At 42.1% G+C, this 26,599-nt stretch overlaps 1 protein-coding gene across 10 annotated transcripts in view; it reads left to right on the forward strand.

Annotated features, from left to right (window-relative positions):
* Positions 1-26,599, forward strand: part of sox6 (SRY-box transcription factor 6) — a 615,141-nt gene that overhangs the window by 415,850 nt on the left and 172,692 nt on the right. For all 10 annotated transcript variants that reach the window (XM_080190145.1, XM_080190148.1, XM_080190144.1 and 7 more), the window contains one exon: positions 6,563-6,631. In XM_080190145.1, coding sequence (XP_080046271.1) covers positions 6,563-6,631 — 69 coding nt within the window. The remainder of the gene's footprint in view (positions 1-6,562; positions 6,632-26,599) is intronic.

The following is a 26,599-nucleotide window of genomic DNA, read 5'->3' on the forward strand; positions in this document are numbered from 1 at the left end:
GTACCTCTTATATGTTTTGCTTGTTGTCCTAAAATGGAACAAGTGACTGATCTGCATGATACATGTGCACACATGCATGTGCTCACCTTAGAAGAAACTTAGTACCAAGTCTAATTTTCCTTTTCTTCGAAGTCAATGGTGAAGAAGGTCACACATGGTGTAAACTGGATGGCCAATTTGATATCACCTAAAGTCAAAATAACCCCAATTTTGAAACTGACCACCTAACCAGAACTTCCATGCCTTGGCTCGAACAGTCTGCATCCATGGTTATTCGAATAATCATCAATCCTAGTCCTGGCCTGCTGCTTTTGAGGGAGTTTTTTTTTAATCTCTTGTGAAACTATACATATGAAGCAATATGGTTGAACTTACAAATTCAGCTTCCTGAAATGGAGCATCCAGTCCCTAATGTCGAGTTAAATGCTCTGGGAGCGCATATTGGAGAAATTGGAGGCAAGGTGGAGTTTGGAGAAGCCAATTAGCTCTATTCATTAATTATAATGGAAGGAAAATCTTGAGGGTCCATAGACTTTCCCACCCGAATTCTCAACATATGCTCCCAATGTGCAACTCTCTGTGCCTGGCATGGGAGCTTGCAACTTTCCACTGAATGATTTTCTGGGTGAAAAGGTTTTAATCAGATTAACATGAAATGTGACTCAGTGAAATGGGTGACTAATTCAGTATTGCACAGTTTATACCATCATCCAACACTAGTTACTCCCATTTGTGCTCACATTTCTTATTCTCCTGGGTAAAGCTATTTATTCCTTTGTTTCCTTTGTCAGTTGGTTCAACTTGTTCATTTGCAACAAATCAGCATGTCAGAGATGTAAATAAACCACAAGTTGATAATAACCATTGTTCCTTGGGGAATAGTGGCTAGATGACTCATGTGCAATGCACTCTTGGACAGTTGCAACAGAACAGAGTCCTGATACTCTACTGATTGTTGAGCATTAGCCATATTGGCTTCTGTTGTTCTGATGCAGAAAGCCAGGTGGGGTGTTTATGTATCATAGAATCCCTGCAGTGCAGAAGGAGGCCATTCAGCCCATCGAGTCTGCACCGATCATAATCCCATCTAGACCCTATTCCTGTAACCCTTGCTAATCCCCCTGACACTAGGGTCAATTTAGCATGGCCAATCAACCTAACCCACACATGTTTGGATGGTGGGAGAAAACCGGAGCACCCGAAGGAAACCCACGCAGATACGGGGAGAACATGCAAACTTCACACAGACAGTGTCCCAAGCTGGGAGTCGAACTCGGGTCCCTAGTGCTATGGGGCTACAGTGCTATTCATATAGATGAATAAACACTTGGGGATGGATATTAGTCTCCAGCCTGAGCCCATTTTTCTTATCTCAAAGAATGTTGTGGTGCTAATTAAATCCAGAAAATGTGGTTCTTTAGGTCCTACTTATCAATTGGACAGCACTAGAATATCTCAAGAATATGAGATATTTACAAGATGTTAGTGTGCAGAGGGAAGGTGACAGGACATTGTCATTTTTTTTGCTTTTTAATGTTTTTCTATTTAACATGTCAATTTATATTGGACTTGTATAGACAATATTTAATTAATTTATATTCTGCACATTTTCTGTTCTCACTTCCTGACTATGCTGACAACAATATCCGATTTCTTTTATTTAAAATGAATTACTAAGTGGGTGACTGCTCTGTCTGCCCCATGAGGACAACCGTGGTACACACAGCTGGGTGAGCAATCTGCAGATGTACATTGCACACTCCTGGCCTGCAGCGCCCAACCTACTTCCTGGGACCAGCCAAATTAGGATGTTAATGCCCTATTCTTTTTTAATAATAATAGTACCTTCAGCAGTACACTAAACAGTTAGATCTTCATCCTCCTGAAATGATCTTGTTCTTTTTGTCTTTCCTCTTGACATTTTTTGTGTATATTTACTTTTTCTCCTCCGGAGATGCCATACTCAATGGGCTGAATGGCCTCTTTCTGCATTGTCGAGATTCTATGGTACATTCTTGTAATTATCATCCACAGATTTTTTTTCATTTTTCTATTGTCCTACCTATTGTTTCTCTTCCTTCCCCCTCCCCTCATGTTTTTTGTTATTCCCACTCTACCTTTGCTTTCCTTAGAACCATTGAATCCCTGCAGTTCAGGAAGTGGCCATTCTGCCCACAGAGTCTGCATCAACTTTCCAAAAGGGCAACCCACCCAGCCCTCCCCTCCCGTGCCCCCCACCCGCCTGCCACCCACCCTATCCCTGTAACCCCACGCAGTTAGCAATCTACCTAACCTACATCTTTGGACTGTTGGTGGAAACCGGGAGCAGCTGGAGAAAACCCATGCAGGCACGGATAGAACATGCAAACCCCACACAAACCATTATCCAAGGCTGTAATTGAACCTTATTTGCTTATCCTACCTTAGGTTTTGCCAGACTTTCTGTTTTATTCTCCATTTGGAAGTTTAAGCAGGCAACCTGGTTAAATGCATTTGATTTGGCAGGCAGGCTTTAGAATAATCATAAATTCAGTTTAACTGACCACTGACTCCGAAAGAATCTAGAGTTAAACTGCTTTGTCTTTAGTGACTGAGCATTCCTCTGAGAGACAGTGGCCTGTTGTTTACTCTACCTATTCTGAGACTTCATTTTCACAGTGCATTTTTAAAAAAATCCTTGCCAATTTTCTTCAATTCCCTCCTCAACAAATCGTGGTTCCAAAGGCACCTGTATCTCACCCAAGTGACCATTTTGAAAGTGACTGCCTACAGGCTGATCGCTGATGAGGAGTGTTAGAATCTAATCTGATCATGAAATTCATATACATAAGTCTCTAGAACAGGATTATTGGGTCATGATTTGGAGTAAGATCTCTAGTTCAGCTTTTCTTTTCCCGGGACAAATCATAGACTGTGTTCAAAATGATAGTTTCCACATATTGTGGGAGTCGGCCCTGGTGTCTTCCTGGTTTATGTGGCTGACAATCACTGGATAAATTTGTTGAGTCATCGGGAAGCTCCTTCTGGTATTTTAAATGCTACTGTGAGAGACACTTATTATCCCTGACCAAACACTTTAGCCTTTGTGCCCAGTATCGAGAGGAATTGCAAACAATGGGAATTGGAAATATAAGCGTGCTCTGCCACTTGCGACTGTTCTCAGAGTATTTGATTTTGTTCAGGCTAGGAGTTCCTGACAGGTGCTGTCAAGCCTCTCAGCCAATTTCACTGCTTCTGCCAGTCACCAGTTGTCATTACAGTCCTGTGGTGATGTTAGTTACAGTCTATCTGCCTCTCTGTGAAATTGCCCTCAGGGGGCCAGTCACTACTAAATGCAGAGGTGAGAATGAACAGCTTCTGGAAGATGTAAAGGAACACATTAAGAGTCCAGGAAGCAGAGGGGAAAAAAAGACTTGCATTTATATTGTGCTTTTTGCAACTCAGAATGTCTCAAAATAGTTTGCAAACGTTTAAATACTTTTGAAGTGTAGTCACCAACCGCCATGACCAGATGACATGCTATAATATTGGTGGTTGAGGATTAAATGTTGCTGAAGATGCCATGGTGAACACCCCTGTTTTTCAGTTGGTGCCATGAGGTCTTTTATGTTCACCTGAGAGGCGCAGGAAGGTTTACCATCTCATGTGAAATATTGTCCCTCAGAGCACACTGCATCAGAGTATCAGCTTAAACCACATCTGAAATATGATGTCCCTACAATCGTTTGATTCTGAAGCACTACTCCTGAGAGCTGGTTGACACCACACTAACTTTCCAAATTGGACAGGGGAGGGAAGAACTGGCAGTCTGCGATGTTGAATGAGTTCAGAGAATGAATTACATTGAACTGACGGCAGCAAATAACCCTGATTCGAGAAAAAAAGTGCAGGGGCTCCATGAGACTGACAGAGAAGGTTTGGAAAATTTGATAAATGGGACCATAAGACATAGGAGCAGAATTAGGCCACTCGGCCCATTGAGTCTGTTCCACCATTCAATCACGGCTGATACTTCTGTCATTGCCATTCTCCCATCTTTTCCCCATAACCCCTGACCCTTTATTAATCAAGAACCTATCTATCTGTCTTAAAGGATCATCCCTTTAGCCTGAGGTTGTGCCCATCTGGTTCTAGATTTTCCAACTAGTGGAAACATCCTCTCCATGTCCACTCTATCCAGGCCTCACAGCATCTTGTAAGTTTCAGTAAGGTTCTCCCTCATCCTTCTAAACTCCAACAAGTACAGACCCAGAGTCCTCAATCGTTCTTCGAAAGAAACTGAGAAAGAAGGGTAAAAGATGCTCAAAACGTTGAAGGGAAAATTCTGAAAGTTGTCGGAGGCTGAGGTTGACAGCATCCTGGATCGAGGAGTCTGAGGAAAAAGAGTAAAAAATGTAGAGAAAATGCTGGACTGGACTGGGAGGGAAGGGAAACCAAGAGGCCGAGGATAAAGATGAGGAAGAGTTTTGAAGGGGATCCGGGGCTAACAGGATAAAGATGGGGGCTGTGGTGTGATAACTTGAGACAAAAAAGGTGCTTTCCTCAGGAGAAGGCTCGTTACATCAAAACAAAGATTAGGACACAAACATGAGGGGACTTTTTTTTAACACCAAAGGAAGAAATTACCATTTAGCTAAAGAAAGTGTATGCATTTATGACTTGGTGTCAGCTGTGACTCAGCTGGTAGCACTCTTGCCTGAGTGAGATGGTTGTGAGTTCAAGTCTCACTCCAGAGACTGGAATACAAACATCTAAGCTTGACATTCCAGTGCACTGATAAGGGAGTGCTGCACTATTGGTAGTGCCATCTTTTGGTCAAACCTCTAATGATCACGTCAACATCATTACAAAGAAGAGCAGGGGTTAGCTCCAGTATCTTGGTCAATATGCACCATCCAATCAATATGAACACAAACAAACTAATTGGTTATTGTTGTACTGTTGTTTGAAGGAACTTGCTGTGTGTAAATTGGCTGCCGCATCCCCTACATTACAATAATGACAATACTTCCAAAAAGTACTTCATATACTGTAAAGTGCGTTAAGATACCATGAGATTGTGATAGGTGCTATATAAATACAAGTCTTTCAACTATTTCCTTCTTTGGAGAGTATGAGTACTGAGTAACACTGTGCTACTTATTTTCATACCTCATACTACAGACACATTTAGAAAAAGTGAGGGAAAAGGAGAATATAAATTTTCCTCGCTCATTAGTTTTATTTTTCTACTGGACAGAGCAGCTGTCATGAATTCGGGTCACTGTGGTTTCAGATGTCCAGATTCTGGGGCAGTGCGGAGGAGAGAAATGAGGCTAATTCAAGAGATAAGGAATAATTACACAAGTTAAGGCTCTTTGCACTCCACAGAGATTTCTCAATCAGGAACTTGCAGCAGCACACTTAATGTTAAATCTGAGTAGGGAAGTGTCTGCTCAAGAACTACTCCACAGCCATGCATCAGGGAACACAGATCTTTATTCCATCTACTCGCTCCACGCTCCAATCATTGACTGCCCACTGAGGGCGGTTCCCAACCAGATCACCCCACATCCAGGTCACATGATCAGGAATGGCGGCCAGTAAATGTGGTTGAGACCAGGAGAGCTGGACACACTGAAGAAGCAGCTTGATGCTACAATGGGAAGATGGTGGGGTTGGAAAGAATAGGATGAAATCTGTTGTGGTGTAGGTGGGGGAAGGGATGGGGGGATGAGGGGTGTGGGTGGGAGAGGGACAGGGGAGCCTCCTTTTTCTAAACCTATCTTCTGACTTTAACCCTTGTTGGAAATTTGCCACAATAGGACCGTAAAATTAGAAAACAGTTTTTTTTTGAGAATAAGGTTGCAGCCAAAAATGATCCTTATTAATGATTGGAATTAGTAATTACAATCACAGGCTGATTGCAGCTGTGCTCTGTGGTTTGATCTCGTAATCTAAAGTCAGGCATCCCCAGTCACATCTCTGTTCTTCAAGGCACAATGGTACCCACTCCACAGTCACTCCAGAGTAAAGAATGCCTTCCTAAATGGGGCTTATTAGTGAAATCATATTGACAGTCCCACCATATTATTATGAAGAGCGGTGTATAATAGAGCTCGTACGTTGCGCTTGTTTTAATCAGCCTCAGATCACCAAGCTTTCCATGTCCAAATATTTGCCCACATGCAAGCGTATACACTCGGCTTATAATGGGAAATAAGATACAAGAATACGTACAAAATAAGAAGTTAGGATGTCATTTAGATATGCAGACACGACACAGTAATTAACTGTTGACACTTGTGAATAAGCTAGCTCAAATTAATCTTGACACATTTGCAGACGAGTGATATCTTACAGTGAACACTTTGTAATTATATTTGAAAATGAAAATTAAATGACACTTAAAACTGGGTTGTCATGCTCAATGAAGCGGGAATGTAGTTAGATGGATGGGCGCAATAAAAACAACTTGTTTCTCCCTTGTTGGCAGCTTATTTGAAACAGCAAAAAAAAGTTATGTTTTGATTTATTTTGTTAATTTTGTTTTTTTTAAAATATATTTTTTCCTTTTCTCCAGATCGCAAGACAACAGCAGCAACTATTACAGCAGCAACATAAAATCAACCTTCTCCAACAACAAATCCAGGTCAGTCTCTCTCTCTCTCTGCCTCTCTTGGCCCCTCCATCTTAGCCAAAGTGAAATCTCTGCTTGAACATATATTTCACCCGTGGTCGAAGGTTCTCTGAGCTTTTTAAAATCACTTGGAAACGATGTTAAATGCTGTCAATGACTTGCATTTCAGTCGCACTCCTCATTTACAGGAAGATGCTTCAAGAGTGTTTTACAGATGGTGGAAAACAGTGAACGCTGAGGCAGAGAGGAGTGAGATAATAGAAAGGTAGCTCGGGGGGAGGCTGAAGGCGGCGACGTGCCAGAGGTGTTTAGGGAAGGATTTCCACAGAGTAGGGGCACAATGGCTATAAAAGTAGCTGCTGATGGTGGAACAGATAGAATAATGAATGTGAAATAATGTTATAGCAGGAAAGCAGAGGATATATATGGATGCAAGCAATTTATTTGGTAGGATGGATTGAGATCCATAGAGGAATTTGAAAGTAAAGAGAAGCACCTTAAAGGAAACCATACATTGTAGAATTCTCAATCCAACTCCGGCACGACTGAAACTTGTAGGAAACTTGTTGTAAAATACAGATGGCAGATGTTATGACTTTATCTCAAGTGTAGACTTGGATCATCCAAATAAAAAGAAATACTTCTGTGTAACATTCGAAAATTGTGGACATGATTTTCTGGCCTCCCACCCATGTGTTTCCCACTGGCGAGAAGGGATGTGTCATTTACTTGCGGAGGGATTCTCTGGTCCCATTGCTGTCATAGGGAATTCCCATTAACATCACCCCACACTGGCAGGAAAACCATTGGCAGCAGTGTGCTGCTGGCGGGATTGGAGAATCCTGCCGGCTAGAACGACCGGAGAATTCCAGCCTGTAACTTCAGTGGGATGGATGGTGGTAGTTAGTCAGTACTCTGAGCTCAGAAATTCAAATGGGTTGCTTGATTCCGAATTCTATCCATTCTAGCGGCCTTGGAAATGCTTGTGTAGATGATGGTTGAGATCAGCATTGGACTTGACTACACATTCCAAGGTTAAATAGTACATCAGCCTTCACTGTCCAGTATGGCTCTTGAGTAGGTGATGGAAAGTTTGGCCAGTTGTGTTATCATGAACTTGTGCCTTTGTGGGGCTTGGAAAAAAAGTGTGCAAAAAAAAAATACTTCAAGCAGAGGAAAATTTTAGCATTTCATACAGCATCAGAGTTCATTAACTAATCGATGTGCAGAGCTTTGGCAGCCCTCTCTTTTATGAGAGTGATTTTGCAATGGTTCTCACTGGATCTGGATTTGTCTAAAAATACCAAATGAAGAGTTGACAGAGCCCTTCCAAGCCTAACCAGCTACCCTGCAACTATACTCAAACAGAAAAGATGTAGATCTTACCAAATAATGCCAAAACGCAAGAAAATCATGAGATAAGGGCAGAGGAGATATTAGTCTTGACATTACACAATGCGATGTATGAATATTAAACAAATTCATAGCAAATTCCTGTGTCACTTTTAACAGCGATGTTCACTATAGTGATAGTTATAGAGTTGTACAGGGCAGAAAAGGCCCTTCGCCCATTGAGTCTGCACCACCAAATTAGTTTAAAATCAAAGACTAAGTGGTGGACCTATAAATTTGAGATGAATCCATCCAGTATATATGCAGCACAATTTCAAAGCCATTAAGCAGATTGGAGTTTCAATGCACTACACTGAACTACATAACAGTGCTGTGTCTCAGATAGGAAGAATGGCTGGGCAACTTATCTTTTTCATTTACATTCTGCTACTTTTCTATTTTTCTTGCTCAATGGTTTAATATTGTTTATGAACACAATTCTTATGTATGATAAAGAACAAGAAAAAAGAGCAATACAGCACAGGAACTGACCTTTGTTCCACCATGCCTGCACTGACACATGGTTTCTATCCCTCGATACGCCTCCCGTTCATATGTCTACCAAGATACACCTTGAACATTGCTAATGTGCTTACTCCACCACTTCCATTGTCAGTGAGTCCAAGAGCCAAATATCTTCTGTGTGAAAATCTTTCCTCGCATGCCTCCTCTAAACCTACCACCTCTCACTTTAAACCTGTGCCCTCTTGTATTCGACCCTTCCAGCCTGGGAAAAAGCCTCTGGCTATCCAACCTGACTGCAGTTATAAACCAAAATTTTGAGCACTGAATACAGTTTCACTGGCAGTGTGGGGCATGGTGAATGGACAGAATGATCTGGGACAGGGGAAACATGTGGAGTGAGAGCAGGAATCCATGTTGGCTCCATGTCACAGAATAATTCCCCCTTGTGATCTCCCTGTGCATTCATTGGAATCGAGCAATCCACAAAATGGATTAGAATTCCATAGAGGGAACAGTTTGCAGAGTGGGGGAAACAGTACAAGTGGAGCAATCTGCAGTTCAAATGCATAGAAATATCCATGGCATGAAGAGAGCTGAACCTTGTGGAGGGAACAGTCACTGCATGGAAGAATCAAATAGACAACTAAGTTTATGGTGCAGGAGAAACATCAAGTTCAGTCTATGACTGACGAAAGCAAATGGAAAGATCAGTCGACATTACAAGGGGGAGCATATAAATGTGTATTAAATGAAGAAATCAATGTGTAAGTGAAGATCCTTATGGATTAAGAACTGAATTAACAACAGACCAAGGAAAATTAAGATGAGTCTGTCAGTGCTTTGGTAAAAGCTCTAAAACGATGGCAGTGTGAGGAGAAATTGGAGAAACTTGGTTTGTTCTCACTGGAATGATGGAGGTTGAGGGGTGGCCTGAAAGAAGTCTACGAGATTATAAGGGGCATGAACAGAGTGGATAGTCAGAAGCTTTTTCCCAGGATGGAAGAGTCAATCATCAGCTCTTTAGTTTAAGGTGCAAGAGGCAAGGTTTAAAGGAGATGTACAAGGCAAGATTTTTACACAGAGGGTGGTGGGTGCCTGGGACTCGCTGCTGGTGGTGGTAGTGGAAGCGGATATGATAGTGACTTTTAAGGGGCATCTGGACAAATACGTGAATAGGATAGGAATAGAGGAATATGGTCCCTGGAATGATAGAGGGTTTTAGTCCAGACAGGTAGCACGATCGGCACAGGCTTGGAGGGTCAAAGGGCCTGTTCCTGTGCTGTAATTTTCTTTGTTCCTTGAAAGTAAGTCAGCGATCAATTTTGTTTGAGCAGAAATGTAAAAATGCTTAAAACTCTGTCACTGTGATTTATCTTTTCTGTCAAGCAAAGCCTTTTGGATAGATAACTTGAAAAACTTCAAGCAAAGTGCCCAACAGACAGAAAATTAAAATGCGCCGTTATCTTCTCCTTTGCTTTGCTTACCAGGTCTGCAGCACATGTGCTGTTCAAATGACACGTTTTATTTTAAAACAAATTCTGCTCAGGTCCTTTTTAACAAATGAAAGAATCCAAATTTTCTGCAAATTACAACACTAATTATTTGTTCAGTTTTTGCATTACTTTTCAGGAATGTGTGAGGCACTTTTCACACATACTGGATCTGTTGGGAGTTAGCAAACTAACACCTGTAAAACACATTTCTTAACAAATTCTTTGTATATTTCAGTTCACGGTGAGTTACTCCAGTCTTGTTAAATAAAAGGACAGATGGATGTGTTATATGATAATTTTTTTTATTTTAATTAAACCACACTAAAAGTTGTTCTGACTCTACCCTTATCATGGGGTCTGACTTGACGTTAATGTCGGAGTGAAGCCTTGTCCCACCTGCAGGAGTCAACTTCATGAGAACCTGTTACATCACAAAGGTTACGTTGCATTGAGTTCCATGTTCAGCTGATGGAAGACATTTTTCTGTGTACGCCAGCCCAGGATGTTCCCAAATTTGACTTCCACTCTGTCATTAACTGGCTGATTTCATTTGGGCTTGCAATAGTCAGCTTCAGTTTGCTAATTTTCATAAACAAACCACATAGCCTTGCATTTCTATAGCAACCCTCGCAACCACTGGATGCCTCAAATTATTTTTTTTTATCCAGTTGTGTGATGTGCGTGTTGGCACAGCTAGCTCTTCTGCACATCACTAATTGATGTGCAATGGTGCACAATACCTTGAGATAGTGGTGTTGAGCTGCCTTCTTGAACCGCTGCAGTCCGTGTGATATAGGTACACCCTTAATGCTGTTAGGAAGGGAATTCCAGGATTTTGATCCAGAGGCAGTGAAACATTGGCAATATAGTTCCAAGTCAGGATGGTGTGTGGCTAGTCTGAGGAATCCCTGCAAAAAATGTCCGAGGACTGAGATGATGACTTCCAAAAACCAGACCACTTTCCTTTGTGCTAAGTTTGATTCCAAACAGATTTTCCCCGATTCAGGTTGACTTCAATTTTGCCAGGGGTCCTTGATGCCAGGCTCTGTCAAATACTGCTTTGATGTTAAGGGAAGACATGCTCACCTTACTTTTAGAATTCAGCTCTTTAGTCCATGCTCGGACAAAGGGTTTAATGAGGCCAGGAGCTTAGTAGACCTGGCCCATTGAACATGTGGGAAGGATATTGCTGTTTAAGTGTCACAATCATCTGTAAAGTGAGGGAAGATGTTGTCAATGGTGCTATCAAGAGAAGGCTGACGGGATGGTAATCGACCAGATTGGATTTGCCCAGCTTTTTGTGGACAGTCGTACATGGACAATTTCCCACATTGCTTGCCATTTGTGGCTGGGCTGGAACATCTTGACTAGGGGCATGGCTGGTTCTGGACCATGTGTCTTCAGTACTGTTAGTGGGATGCTGTTAGGACCTATAACCTTTGCCATATCCAATGCCTTCAGCTGTTTATCAGGTGGAGTGACTTAAATTGGCTTAAGATTGGCATAAGTAATGCCTGGTGATTTCAGGAGGAGGTCAAGATAGGTCAATAACTTGGCACTTCTAGCTGAAGATAGTTGCAAATGCTTCAGCCTTGTGTTTTGCTTTGATGTGCTGGACTCTCCCATCATTAGTGGCAGTGATGGTGGAGCCATCATTCATGACTGGATGTGGAAGAACTTTAGAACATCTGAGCTGCTGGCTGTGGAATCATTTAGCTCTGTCTATAGTATGCTGCTTTTTCAGTGCGGACGATGAAGTACTTTCCAAGCAATGACTGTTGCAATGTAAGAAATTCAGCATCCAATTTACGCACAGCAAACTCCCACCAACAGAAATATGATCATGACCAGGTAATCTGTTTTTTGTGATATTGATTGAAGGATAAGTACTGGCCAAAACACAAGGGATATTTCCCCCCATTTCTCTTTGAAATCATGCCAAGGGATCTTCTTCATTCAGTTGAAAGTTCGGTCAGGACTGTGGTTTAATATCTCATCTAAAAAAAGCACCACTGAAAGTGTGCAGCATTCCCTCAATACTCTACTGGAGTATCAGTCTAGATTTTTTTGCTTTAAGTTCTGGAGTGGGACTTGAATCCACAACCTTCTGACTTAAGAGTGCTTCTCCTGAACCGCCAGCAAAATAAAAGACCTGTTTCCTGATCACTATCCCGTTGTGAGGGCAAAATCAGCTTTGCAGTGGTGTCCTTGACTGCCGCATCAACTGGTTACCTTTCAGACTAGGCCACTTGACAATTTGGCTGAGATCCTGAAGGGGAAGAATCAGTGAGAACTTCCACTCCTGTCGCTTGTGGGTTCGTACATCAGCATCAGTCAGCAATTACAGGAGTGGAGGAGAGAAAACAACTCTCAAGGCTCTCTGAACATCTACTTCATTAACGATCGCACACAGTGATGTGTAACTACTACTGGCTCAAGAGGTATCAAGTCTTCCTTCAGTCATTATTTTCCCTTTTGTACTCCATTCATTATTTTTATTGTTTGTGTATTAACCTGAGAGGTGAGCTGCTACAAAGAGCACATGATAATATGGTGGTAGAAAAGGCTATACAGCCCATCAAAGCAGATCTTTACAAAGACCACTAAAAATCCACCCTCATCCCATCGTGAACTATAGTTCTCCTATCATGAGAAAGTTCCAATAAGTATTTCCTATTCTCAAATGTTCACCCACTCTGTCTCCAAAAAAGCAGGAATGACAAGTGCTGACATGCATTATCTTCCAGTGGGTCAGTAGCTGAGGCATTAGAATGAAGAAAAGGGCTGGAATTTTACCGGCACACTCACCTGAAGCTCATAAGGTCATGCCTAAGACCAACGGAGAATGCTGTTCTGCAAGTCTCACCCGCCCCAATTTCAGGGCAGATGTGCCGGTAAAATCAGGGCCTAGGTTTCATGATTGACCAGTTGTCAATGCCAAATTGACTTTAAGACAGCACTGAGGGTTTTACCATTGGCCTCGGTGCTCCTGTGCTGTGAAGAGGAGAATTAGCTGGCATTTCACCACCTAGCTGCCACCCTTTAGATAACATGGAGAGACAGCAGACAAAAGAGAGTCTGAGTAAGTAGTGAATGCTTTGAGGACAGGAAAGAAGCGGAAACACTTGGCACCACTTAGTCCTACTTTAAATTACAGCCCAACTCTAAACCTTACATTTACATTTGATTGTTTCGTAACAAAGATGGGGAGCAGGGTTAGTGAAGTGGCTTTAAGGCTGGCAGGAGCTGCAACAAGGTGGGATGCAACTGTAATGAGTCAACCAGATTGCCAGGACTTAGACAAGTAAGTGATAATGCTGCATTCAAGGTGGCAAGGTACAGCAACGAAGTGAATAAGGAGGGATAAACTTAATTAACGGGATTCATAGAATTCCTATAGTGCAGAAGGTGCCAGATTTGGCCCATCGTGTCTGCACTGACCACAATCCACCCAGGCCCAATCCCCATTACCCCATGGTTTTACCCTACTAATCCCCATGACGCTATGGGCAATTTAGCACAGCCAATCAACCTAATCTGCACATCTTCAGACTGTGGGAGGAACCCAGAGCACCTGGAGGAAATCCATGCAGACACAGGGTGAACATACAGATTTCGCACAGTGAGCCAACCTGGGAAGCAAGCCCAGGCCCTTGGTGCTGTGAGGCAGCAGCGTTAACCACTGTGCTACCGTGCCGATTGAAAAGGTGAACTTATCTACACTCATAATAAGAAATCACTGCTTCAGGGACATGTGGTAGGCAATACGTTAGGTGAAAGAGGAATAAAGTAAATCGCAAGGACTGCAATAGTTCAAGAGGTAGTTTGCTATCACTTTCTTAAGAGCAATCAGGAATGGTCAACAAATATTGGTCATGCCAGTAATGCCCACATCCCATGAATGAATTCGAGAAATGATGTGCTGACATCTCTTCTTTATCTGACAAAATCTAACACTAATAAGAAGAAAGCCAACTTTGCAAAACTTTATTACAAAACTTCATTGAAGCATTACTTCAAGCAGCGAGTGAAAGAAGAACTGGACAGAGTCCGGGTTGTCCATGCCTGCATTTAACCTCTATTATGGAGACTGAGCAATGATGGACATGGAGGATCGGTTTGTCAAGTCAGAACAAGACATTGTCTCACAGAGAGGGAGGCAAAATCAGAAGGCACATCACCTCAGGTCATTCTGGCTAGTAGCTGGATGAAAAACAACAGCAGAGCCCAGGGATCAGACAGACTAGGATAAATACTGCACAATGTAAGGAGAATACTTCAGTGTAAAGAAGAAGAAGAAAAAAAATTAAGGGGAAGATGAGAATTAAATTGCATCATTTTTGTGCATTATGTTAGCACAGTTTCTGAAGAGATGTTTTTGGACATACAAAAGTGCAAAAGCATTCCATTTAAACACATTATTGTGATGTTTAGTGAGACTTTTCCTTAACAGCCACTCGTCTGATGGCTGCACAAGCACAGGACTGCAATTGCACCTCTCTGCTAAAGATCCTGCTTTATCTTACTATGCATTCCTGGCTTCATAGAATTTTTTTTTGTACACTATCTGTTGCCTGAGTGATCACTCTTCCCGGTCAAATGGACATGAAGTATGGAAATGAGTTATTACAGGTGGGTTGACAAGACAGTGGAGAGTAAGATGGTTTATTCTGTTTTGTGTGCTTGATCAGTAGGAAGCCCAGTTAAATCTCACTGTTGCATGCTTGATGTACACTGTTGTGTCATTGAGCTGTATTTGTGTGCTCTGCCTGGCAGGGAAAGGCCAGCCCAAGAGTAATTATAATTATTCTCTTTGACTCAGGAGACCATTCCTTTTTTGTTATTTATCGTGTAAGTGATACCCTCCCTATGAGCTCAGTTAGGGAATGTACACATTCCAAATCAACTCGGCTAAGGAAACCTGACACTTCAATTGGCACACTACAAGAGTCTGATGTGTCTTTGAAAGAAGACAGAAGATCTAAACAGGACAAATAGGTTGGGCCATTAATACCGTTGCCGAGGTAAACTTCACAGATGTTCTGTGCAAATTCATAGCTGTAATTTTGAAAAGAAAAGAACGACAACTGTTTTTTCTGCACTCACCGAGTGTGTTTTTTCTCTTTGCCCTCCTCCTTCATTAACAAAGAGAGACATCCTTTTTTTCCTTAAAAAAAAGTCCAATGCTTAACTTTTATTTTTAACAGGCTACCCCTCATTAACCAAAAGGGCAGCTAATTGAATAGAAGATGGCTTTCACCCTTTGAAGTGCTGAATGGTATTTGCAGCTGTCAGACTATGCCCACTGCGTCTGTAATTCAGCCTCTGTAAAATGATTTTCAGTGTGTTTCTCCTTGGAACACCAAACTCTAGGTTAGATAAGTATGCCCCGAGGACATTTTGAATTCATTGTGACTAATTTTTTTGTGTCCTAAGAGGGGAAAATATGCAACTGGGTGAGTCTGGCGTGTGCTGGATCTATTCTCCATCATTGTTGTCATTGGCACTCACCATGGGTCCCTTAAAAGAGCATCGCCAGCATGATTTTGTAATGAGGACAGAATTCTTTACTAAGCAAATAGCAAATAAGGAAAACATTTCCATCAGCAGTGATGGTCGCGATGAAGGAAATGAGTTGCCCGTGACTAAGTTGAAGTAGGAGAAATTAGCCAACCTAATGGGAAAAAAAAGTACCCACTCGCGATGGAGTGGAAAATTGGATAATATCGTTGGGGAGGGTAACCATCTACTACTGTAGCTGATTCTGAGTTTGTCGCTGTTAAGTATGAAGGTTTGAAAAGACGTCACATCCTGCAGGGTGATCTCCAGGAACTGAGAATATCACATATCGTTTGGAGGGTGACATGAGGACTTACATTGGGGAAACACAAAGATGACCTTTTGGACTTTAGTAATTAATGTACTTGTATCAGTCAGTTGGGTTAATATCCCTAATAATTCACGAATTATAATACTGGACATTAATCACTATTAGACACAATGTCAAAACAATTTATTGGCCCTGGTCTGCCAGATGCTAAGAAATAGATCAGGCAGACATGGATATCTATACGCATTACATCAGTCACTAATAATTAGGTGGATATTGAAGATCAGCCAGAACTGGAACAATTACCATTCATCATTAAGAATCTTTCTTTTTCCCTAAACTAAACATGGATTATTTTAGAAAATTCTGAAGTGGTCATATATTCCCAGGCTTAGCACAACCTGGCTGATGTATTGTTGAGGATTCTGCCCTGGAAATTTTCTGATTTGATTTGCTTTCTTATTAGCATACAGTGAAAAGTATTGTTTCTTGCGTGCTATACAGATAAAGCATACCGTTCATAGAGAACATAAGGGAGAAAGAAGGAAAGAGCGCAAAATATCATTTTATAGTCATAGCTAGGGTGCAGAGAAAGATCAGCTTAATATATGGTAGGTTCATTCAAAAGTCTGGTGGCAGCATGGAAGAAGCTGTTCTTGAGACAAATTGTATGTGACCTCAGACTTTTGTATCTTTTTCCCGTCGGAAGAAAGTGGAAGAGAGTAAGTGGGGTGTGTGGGTTCCTTGATTATGCTGGCTGCTTTTCCGGGAAGTATAGTTTTGTTGATGATATTGGTCTATAAAAGCTGAAAATGTTTTGTTATGTTCTTTTGCCTATTATTTTAGCACAGAACTAGTCAACGTATTTATTTTAAATGGGTTATAAACTATTCTATTTGCCTCCATTACAACAGTGATTGTACTTCAAATGTATTTCATTGTCAGTAAAATGTTTTGGGACTTCATGTGGTTGTGATAGGTGTTAGATAAAGGCAAGCCATCCTTTTTACTTTCTGAGCAGCAGAGGACTGTCAAACACAATGGGATGTTATGTATTGCACAGAATCCAAGATGAGGTAACTAAATGGATACAAAATTGGATTGATGAAAGGTGGTTGTAGAGGGTTGTTTTTCAAACTGGAGGCCTGTGACCAGCGGTGTGCCTTAGGGATCGGTGCTGAATCCACTGTTATTTGTCATTTATATTAATGATTTAGATGAGAATATAGGAGGCATGGTTAATAAATTTGCAGATGACACCAAGATTGGTGGCAGAGTGGACAGTGAAAAAGGTTACCTCAAACTGCAACAGGATCTTGATCAGTTGGGCCAGTGGGCTGACGAATGGCAGATGGAGTTTAATTTAGATAAGTGCGAGGTAATGCATTTTGATAGATTGAACCAGGACAGGACTTACTCAGTTAATGGTAGGGCATTGGGGAGGGTTACAGGACGAAGAGATCTAGGAGTACAGATTCATAGCTCCTTGAAAATGGAGTCACAAGTGGACATAGTGGTGAAGAAGGCATTCAGCATGTTTGGTTTCATTGGTCAGAACATTGAATACAGGAGTTGGGATATTTTGTTGAAGCTGTACAAGACATTGGTAAGGCCACACTTGAAATACTGTGTACAGCTCTGGTCACCTTATTATAGAAAGGATGTTATTAAACTAGAAAGAGTGCAGAAGAGATTTACTCAGATGCTACCGGGACTTGATGGTTTGAGTTATAAGGACAGGCTGGATAGACTGGGACTTTTGACTCTGGAGCGTAGAAGGCTGAGGGTGATCTGATAGAGGTCTATAAAATAATGAGGGGCACAGATCAGCTAAATAGTCAATATCTTTTCCCAAAAGTAGGGAAGTCTAAAACTAGAGGCCTTAGGTTTAAGATGAGAGGGGAGAGATACAAAAGAATCCAGGGGGCAGTTTTTTCACACAGAGGGTGGTGAGTGTCTGGAACAAGCTGCCAGAGATATTAGTAGAGGCAGGTACAATTTTGTCTTAAAGGTTTAGATAGTTACATGGGTAAGATGGGTATAGAGGGATATGGTCCAAATGCAGGCAATTCTGATCAGCTTAAGGGTTTAAAAAAGGGCAGCATGGACAAGTTGGGCTGAAGGGCCTGTTTCCATACTGTAACCTCTATAACTCTATAAATATTAAGGGTGGTAATATATTTTGCCATGGCATAGGCGGCTCGTCATTTTGACAAGGGGGTTTCTCATTGTTTGCACCCTTCGCCTGCCCTGGGGGCTTGATTTTAACTTTAAGTGAATGGGGTTTGAGCGAGTTAAAATCTCACCGTAAGCTTTATTGGTTAATGTCGACAACTGTAACCCAGAATAATTTCTCATGTGGTAGCATGTTTCATTTTATTTATCTAGTGGTTAACTTGATAATTAAAAACTGAAACTTTAATTTGTAGATTAAATCTTCAAATCTATTGCTGTTAGAAAGGCTGGAGCAATGACGCAGGACATTCAAATTGCATTGGCATATTGATTTAATCATCAGTTCCCTGATACCCGCACCAAAGAAAGAACTTACATTTATAAAGTGCTTACAACATCCTCAAGATAATGCGAAGCAATTTACAACTGGAATTGCAATCGCTGTGAGCAAACGCAGCAGTCAGTTTATTAAAGGGAGGAATGTTGGTCAGGGCACTGAGAGAACTAAATGGTCTTCATCAATGGCGTGAGAGCTTTTACACATGCCTGTTCTGGCCATGTTTTAAAATCCTATCCAATAATACAGTAGTCCCTCAGCACTGTACTGAAATGTCAGCCTAGATTATGTATGCAAGTTTTGTGATGAGGTTTGAACTGTCAGTTTTTTGATTTATAGGTGAAAGGACTAACAATTCAATTAATTCCATAGATTCATGTTTCCTGAGGGTGTGTGTGTGTTTTTATTTAATTTATTTATTCGTGTCACAAGAAGGCATATGTCAACACTGCAATGAAGTTACTGTGAAAATCTCCTGGTTGCTACACTCTGGTACCTGTTTGGGTGCACTGAGGGAGAATTTAGCATGGCCAATGCACCTAACCAGGAAGGAAACCGGAGCACCTGGAGGAAACCCACACAGGCACAGGGAGAATGTGCAGACCCAACACACTCAGTGACCCGAGCCAGGAATTGAACTCGAGTCCCTGGCGCTGAGAGGCAGTAGTGCTAATCACTGTGCCACCATGCCTGTGTATGTGTGTGCGTGTGTGTGTGTGTGTGCGTGTGTGCGTGCAGTGAGCGGGCTGGAAGTCCCCTCATTGTCTGCTGTAACTTTTATAAAGACTGGTAGAGACCTTGGAAAATTTCTACACTGTTTATCTGGCGAAGATACGGCTGAAGATCAGTGAAGCCTTTTGGAAACTTTATCCCCGCCATACACAATATTACCAAGATAAGTCACAGCGGTAGATTATCTTCCGTGGATTTTCAGGGCACTTTGGTCAAGCAGGTCATTGAAACCACGTTTCATTTACATTCCAAATGTAAATTGTCAGCATTGACAAAGATCGTAAAAAAGATCAGACATGAGTTATTTGGAATGGAGAGGTTGGAGTGGTTGTGGTGAAGGTTCACAAATGTACCTCTGCTTTAAATGTTGCTTTGATTTATTTCATGACTGAAATGGGTGCCCACCCTCCCTCGCGCTTAAAGTGCTAAGTTGGTTGTTAGCAGAGAATCTCTCGTAAGTCTCCGTATTCCAATTACCCATTCAGTGCAGAGAGCTGTTAGAAATGGTGGAAAAAATATCTGTTGTTTTTACTTGCAGGATCTGAATTAATTTGAAAGCATTAAAATCTTTGAGCAAATAAAGTGAAATTCTTGGAGAAGGCTGGAAGGTGTTTGAAAGACCGTTGTGTTAATTTAATTTTTATTGGCCTGAAAGTGCAGCTTACTTCGAGTGAAGAAAGAGTGTCTCTGTGTTTAATAAGCAGCCATATGGCATTGGTGTGTTTCGTTATAAGATAAAGTGTCACTGGTTTGAGTGTAACCAGTAGGGTGGGGTTAAGGTTCACTTAATCACTTGTACCATATCCTATTATGGTTTTCGAGGCTACATTCCAGATTGTTTTAAAGTATTTCAGGGTTTACTGTGTATCGCTCATTCATGGGTGGGACCTTTTATAGCATTGCCTTTTGAAGATCATCTCAAACAGGGCTACTGTTCTCTATTTTGAAGGCAAGGCAATTTGAAGTAATTGACAAAATGCAACCAAAACACAGATCAATCCTAAAAAGTGAAACCTCCTGTGCTGGAAATGGAAGGATAAATTGCGGGAAATACACAGTTATTGTTTGGAAGAAAGACAAGTTGACATTTTTTAGGGAATTCTTTTGAGGAGTTGAGGGACGGAGATTTCTTTGCAAGACTGACCCAGGACAAAGTGAGAATTGAAACATAAGGTGGAGGACAAGATCAGGATCCAGTTGTCCAAACTATTCGTGTGGCAGGGCAGGGGCGGAGACACATTTCAACATCTTTCTCCCCAAAGGGCCAATGCGCAAATTCGGAAAGATAAAGTTTGGCATGACATTAAACATGAATTTTAAAAAATCTGAGGTATGAAAAGAAGCAGCTTGCTGAGCAAAACAAAATGGTAATAAATAAAGATAACTATTAGAATGTGAAAGGGTGTGTGTGTATCTGTGCGTCCGGCTCAGTCCCAGACTCAGACGTTTGCTCACTTCCCTTCACCCTCTGAGTGAGTGGATGAGAGAGCATGTGTCAGGGAGTGGTGAGAGCAAATGAAAATCCTGATACTGGGACTGAGCCAGACTTATGCACACACTTTGTCCCCTCACTTGCACTCTACACGCAGTTCCCTGTATCCCCCCCCCTCAGTCTCACTCTCTTTCCCTACTCTCACTCTCCCTTTCACCCTCTCTCCCCTCATCCCTTCTCTCCCCCTCACACTCTCTCTCTCCCCTCACCCCTTTTCTCCCTTTCACAATCTCTCTCTCTCCTCACACTCTCTCTCTCCCCTCACCCCTTTTCTCCCTTTCACAATCTCTCTCTCTCCTCACACTCTCTCTCTCTTCCCTCACCTTTTCTCTTCACCTCACGCTCTCTCTCTTACCCCCAAACACTTTCTCTTACCCCTCAAACTCTCTTCCTCCTCACAATTTTTCTCTCACTCACTCAATTACTCACTCTGTCCTACACCCCAACTCTCTCTCTCTCTCATATCATCTCCAGTCACTCACTCAGACTCTGGTGGTCCCTTCTCCAGTCAGCCTGGGACCCATGGCTCTGGCTGCCTGGTGCGCTGCTCCAGCCCATCAGGCCCCATCATTCCAGTTACTTTGCAGCAACAAAAGCAGGAAGGAACCAGCTTGTGATTGAATGCGTATTTTACAGCATTTCTCTAATATCAGTCTGTTGAATGTCCAACAAGTTTGGTGAGGTGAGTTCAAAGGCCTGCAGGCCACAACCCGGCCTGTGGGCTGTGAGTTGGCCAAGCCTGATCGAAATGTTACTGTTGCCAATATCAGCAGGTGACATCCAACGCATTGGTTGAAGTATTTTATCTACTTGCTGAGCAAGGATGTTAACTTAGCTAAAGGATACAAGGAATGTCCAAAAAATATGCTGAGTGTTTGACTGCCAAGATCACCACCGGGAATTGAAGGGAAAACTAAAGATAATTTTGGACGACCATGATCAAGATTTTTTGCTAACTAATTGTACAATATATGTTGCTGTGAGTGGTTTGAATTTGTCACAATAGCACATAGATAATGCACCTCTCATCTACAAAGAATCACATTTAAAATGGCTCTGGATCTGTCTGGACCAGCCTTATCAACATCTCTTCAGTTTTGTTGCTGAAAATTATAACGTACTTTTTTCGGTCTCAGGCAAATAATGCTTCCCCCAGCATGTCACTCCTTCAGATGGCTTTTCTAATTATAGTCCAGTAAATCTTGGAATAGCATGTGTTAGCAACATGAGGAGCAGTCTATGAAACGAACTGTGAGTTCATAAAACGATCTTGTGGCAGCATTGACCAAATGTTCACGCATGTGTTTCACAAAGTGATATTTCAGCAAGAATCAGAAAGGACCCACACGATTGTGAATCGAGCAATTGTTAATGTTATTGTTTAAACAATGTCCTTTGAATATGCAGTGGAACCTGTTCAAGATTATGTCTAATGAATCGCTTCCCTTTGTAGAGATTCGTACAACCAATATTTGAATACAGTGTTAGCTCTGATTTAATTATCCTAGCAACAACTTGTCGTGCCTATAATGCAGCAAGACATTCCAGATTCCTTCGCTGCAGCATTCTAAGAACAATTTGACACCAAGCTACCTAAGAGATATTGTCAAAGATAGGTTTTGAGGACTGTCTTAAGGGAGAAAAGTGAGGTAGTAAGGTCAAGTGATTTAGGGAGGGAATTCCAGAACTTAGGGCCTTGGCAGCTGGAGCCACAGTCACATTGTGCACCCCAAGTCGGGTTACAAAGGGGTGGATGAGAGTTTAAGAGACTAGGGGAGCAGGTGGGAGGAGTGGAGAGGGTCAGGAGGCCTTCCTCTCATGGTCACATGGATCCCCCAGGCAGTACTCCCCTTCCTTTCTCCTCTTTCTCTCTGAGTTTGGAAACATACAAACACATGAATTAGAAGCAGGAATAGGTCTTCAAACAGGAGTCTGCTCCGCCATTCAATAATTTAACGATTAATCTCATTACGATCTAAACTTCTAAGCAAATATTCAGCGACCCTGTCTCCAATGCTGTTTTGGGAAGAGAATTCCAAAGACTCATGATCCACTAAGAGAAAAAAATTGTTCTCATTTCTGTCCTCAATGCCTCATTTTTTAATGATATCCTTTAGTTTTAGCCTCTCCCAAAAGGTAAAACATTCAGCATCCACACTGTCAAGTCCCCTTAGGATTTTATATGTATCAACAAGGTTACACTCCAACCTACTGAACTCAAGCTGAGCCTTTCCAACCATTCTTCATAATTTGGACAATGCTCTGCCTCCCATACAGTAAAGCCGCTACAGGGCCAAGGTTCTGCCCCTTAGAGCAGTGGGCCTGAGGCTCTCCAGTACCTGCAGCACCACTGGGAGTAATGACCACTGAAATTACAACACTCAGGCCTGCAGGATGGATCAACCATGGATCCCTAGACACAGGTGACTGTGGCGGGGTGGGAGATGCAGGGATGGGGTCGCTAGTGCGGGAACGGAAGGGACATTGAAAGCAAGAACCGAGAGTAATGTGGGCCCCATATTCCAATGCTGGGTCCTTTGACGGGGTGCAAAGTGCCTGAGAACAAAGGACTATCTCAGACATCAACAGGGCAAACCCAATAGGGTTTACTGGATGGTTCCCTGGATGGCAGGTCCCCCATATGCTACCCTTTGAATACCTACAGCAGCAGAGTAATGCCATTAAGCGACTCATAAGACTTCCTGCTCCAGCTGGGAAGGCAGCAAGATAGTCACCTTGCACCCTCCTGCCCAATCACATCACCATGAACTTGGTTGCATTGAGGGGAGGCTAGGGGAGTAAATTCCACACTTAGCATCAAAGAAGCCCATGAGTCCCTCGCACTTGTTGTTGGAGGTAACAAAGGAGGTGGGGGAGTGATTGAAGAAGTTGATTTGCACTGGAAAAAAAGCTGGGGTTTTTCTTCACGTTTTAATGTGAACATCAAATGGTTCCATGTGGGATCAAATTCCTCACCACCCAAATTTAGTTATGTATATTCAAGCAGTGTAAAACTAGGCTTAAAAGGCCTGCAATATGACTAAAACATTTGATTTGACAATTAATGATCTTTAAATCTTCCTCATTCAAGGGATGTGACAAGTTGGTTTTAAATATGTGGGTGGGGGCAGTGTGGTTGGAGGCCTAGGAGAACATAAAGAGATATATTATCATTGGAAGCAGCACAGAGGAGGTTTATGAGGATGATCCTGGGTATGGAGGGATTGTCATATGAGGAAAGGTTAAACAGGTTGGGACTGTACTCCTTGCTGTTCAGAAGAATGAGAGGTGATAGGATTGAAACATATAATATGCTTAAGGGGTTAGACAGTGGAAGTGTTGAGAGGATATTTCCACTCATGGGAGGGTGTAGGATCAGAGAGCATAGTTGCAGAACAAGGATTTGTATATTTAACGCATATTTGAGGAAGTTTTTTTTCTCTCAAAGAGTGGTGAATCTTTGTCCCAGGAAACTGTCGAGAATGAGGACAGGATTATCCAGCCGTGCTCGCCCCAAAACCGAAAAATCCCACTTGAGGTCAACAGATCTTTTGTATGGTCTGCCTCTCCCACCTGCTATGATTCTTGTGGCGGGCAGGATGGGAAAACTCCTCCCTGAGTCCTTGCACTTGTTCAAGGTTTTTAACCAGTGGGGGAATCAAGGGTTATGGAGAGAGGACAGGAAAGTGGACTTAGTGAGTTTGTAATCAGCCATGATCATATTACATGGGGAGCAGGCTCAAGGGGCTGAATGGCCTAAACCTGTTCCTATCTCTTATGGTCTAACATGTATACACCTCAGGAGAACATTTTGCTTTTGCTTTCCTTAAAGGAGTGCATTAAAGGAGGTGAAGGCTGGGTGCATCTAGCAAATAGATGGAAGTTCCTGCTCCTTTTGGTCCTCAAGGGAACTTTAAATATGTGCCTTATTTGACTTTTCAATGCATCTCCCAGAAGATTTCACCTGGGGGTGGGGCGCTGGTGGGAGGAGCACGATTGCTCCCACCATGCCTCAGATTAGTTCAGCACTCATGCCTCATTGACTTAAATGGAGCCCAATCTGCATGCTTAATGAAAGCTAGCACGAGGGGGCATAGCTTTAAATTAAGGGGTGGTAGTTATAGGATGGATGTCAGAGGAAGGTTCTTTACCCAGAGGGTGGTGAGGGATTGGAATGCCCTGCCTGCTGCAGTTGTAAATGCGCCTAGTTTGGGGGCGTTTAAGAGATCCGTGGATAGGTTTATGGATGGAAAGGGATTGGTTTAGATTAGAGGGTCATTGCTTTTTAATTGGTTGGCGCAACATCATGGGCCGAAGGGCCTGTTCTGCGCTGTTATGTTCTATAATGAAGGATCACATAGTGGGGTCCTTGATGCTGCCATTTTAAAATTGCAGCAGAAAATGGAGTTGGTAAATCTCCTGATAGTGTTGACCTCCCCCTCGACCTTGATGAGAGGTACTCAAACCTGACCCTCAGAATTCCGTATCTAACCTAAGTTTTCTGACAAGTGATGTTGATATTCACTTGTCTTTGCCAATTCAGGCTTGAAAAGAACAGCTGTTAAGTTAAAGATACCCCAATACCAACTAGAACATCTAACTTCAGTGAGAAAAATATTGGAGTGATTGAATTCTTGTCAGGCTCAGAAAGTGAAATGTATTACAGAATAATGGGACAATTTTTATTGATGTAATCTACTCTTCTGGCAATGGAAAAAGGCATCAGAGTGTTAAAAAAAAGGTGACACGACAACAGTATTTTTTTGAGATTGTACATTAATTGGAGTCTCTATTTCTTTGGAATGGCTTTCCACAGCATCCCTCCAACCCCTCTGCTCCCCATATTCATGGTTGATAATAGAAATTACTGAGTCAATGTGCAAGGCTACAGTTTTTGGCTAGATAGCCATGCCCTAAGCAGAGGAATGAAAATCAGTTCAATATGAAAGTAATGTAAGAAATATTACGTAGTGTTGGAAATGTCATTTTTATCCTGCAAATATTCCAGAAATCTCTATGTGGATAACTAAAGTTTCGCTGCATGCAGCAGAATATTTTCAGAGTGCAGATTGTCAGGAAAAACCCATCTAGTCCACTAATGTTCTTTAGGGGAGGAAATCTGCTGTTCTTACCTGGACTGGCCTACATGTGACTCCAGAGCCACAGCTCTCAACTGCCCTCAGGCAACTAGGGCTATAAATGTTGAGCAGTCAGCGATGGGGCGACACAGTGGCACAGCGGTTAGTACTGCTGCCTCACAGCACCAGGGACCCAGGTTCAATTCTGGCCTCGGGTCATTGTCTGTGTGGAGTTTGCACATTCTCCCCATTTCTGCATGGGTTTCCTTCGGGTGCCCCAGTTTCCTGCCGCGGTCCAAAAATATGTGGGTTACGTTGATTGGCCATGCTAAATTGCTCCTTAGTGTTAGGAGGATTAGCAGGGTAAATATGTGGGGTTATTGGAATAGGGCCAGGGTGCAGTTGTCAGTGCAGGCTCGATGGGCTGAGTGGCCTCCATCTGCACTGTAGGGATTTTATGTCCCACAAATGAATAGCAAAAACATTTGCAAAGAACTATTGGAATATAGAGTTGGTGTTTTTTGTTAAAATTATTTTGTTGTAGGATTCTGATCTGGGTTTGCTGTGTGTTTATTCTTCTTCCAGGTTTGTGTTTTGCTCCCATGTTTTCCACACAGCTAGGATAGTTAGTTTTATTTCCAAACCAAACTTATGTAAGAAAGACGGTGATGATGGCTTGAATCTGATGTCTCATCTGTTGCTGTTGAGAATTTGCTGAAAATCTTCATACCTAAAAGACCTCTAATACCCATCACACGTTTGATTTGACATTCATCATCTTTAATTTTTCCTCTTTTTAGTGGATTAAACAAAATATGGTTTTGAATATATGGGCAAAGCAGTTGGGGGTTGGGGGGAAGTGCAATGACTTTGCTGATGGTTGGTGGGCTGGGAGAACATGTGTGTACCTCATGAGAACATTTTGTTTTCTTTTCTTCCTCGTAATTTGGCATTGAGTGCTTTTTACAAACCTGGCTTTGATTTCA

This window comes from Carcharhinus amblyrhynchos, chromosome 6 (genome assembly GCF_965287045.1).
Source record: "Carcharhinus amblyrhynchos chromosome 6, sCarAmb.v2.hapA, whole genome shotgun sequence".
Lineage (NCBI taxonomy): Eukaryota > Metazoa > Chordata > Chondrichthyes > Carcharhiniformes > Carcharhinidae > Carcharhinus > Carcharhinus amblyrhynchos.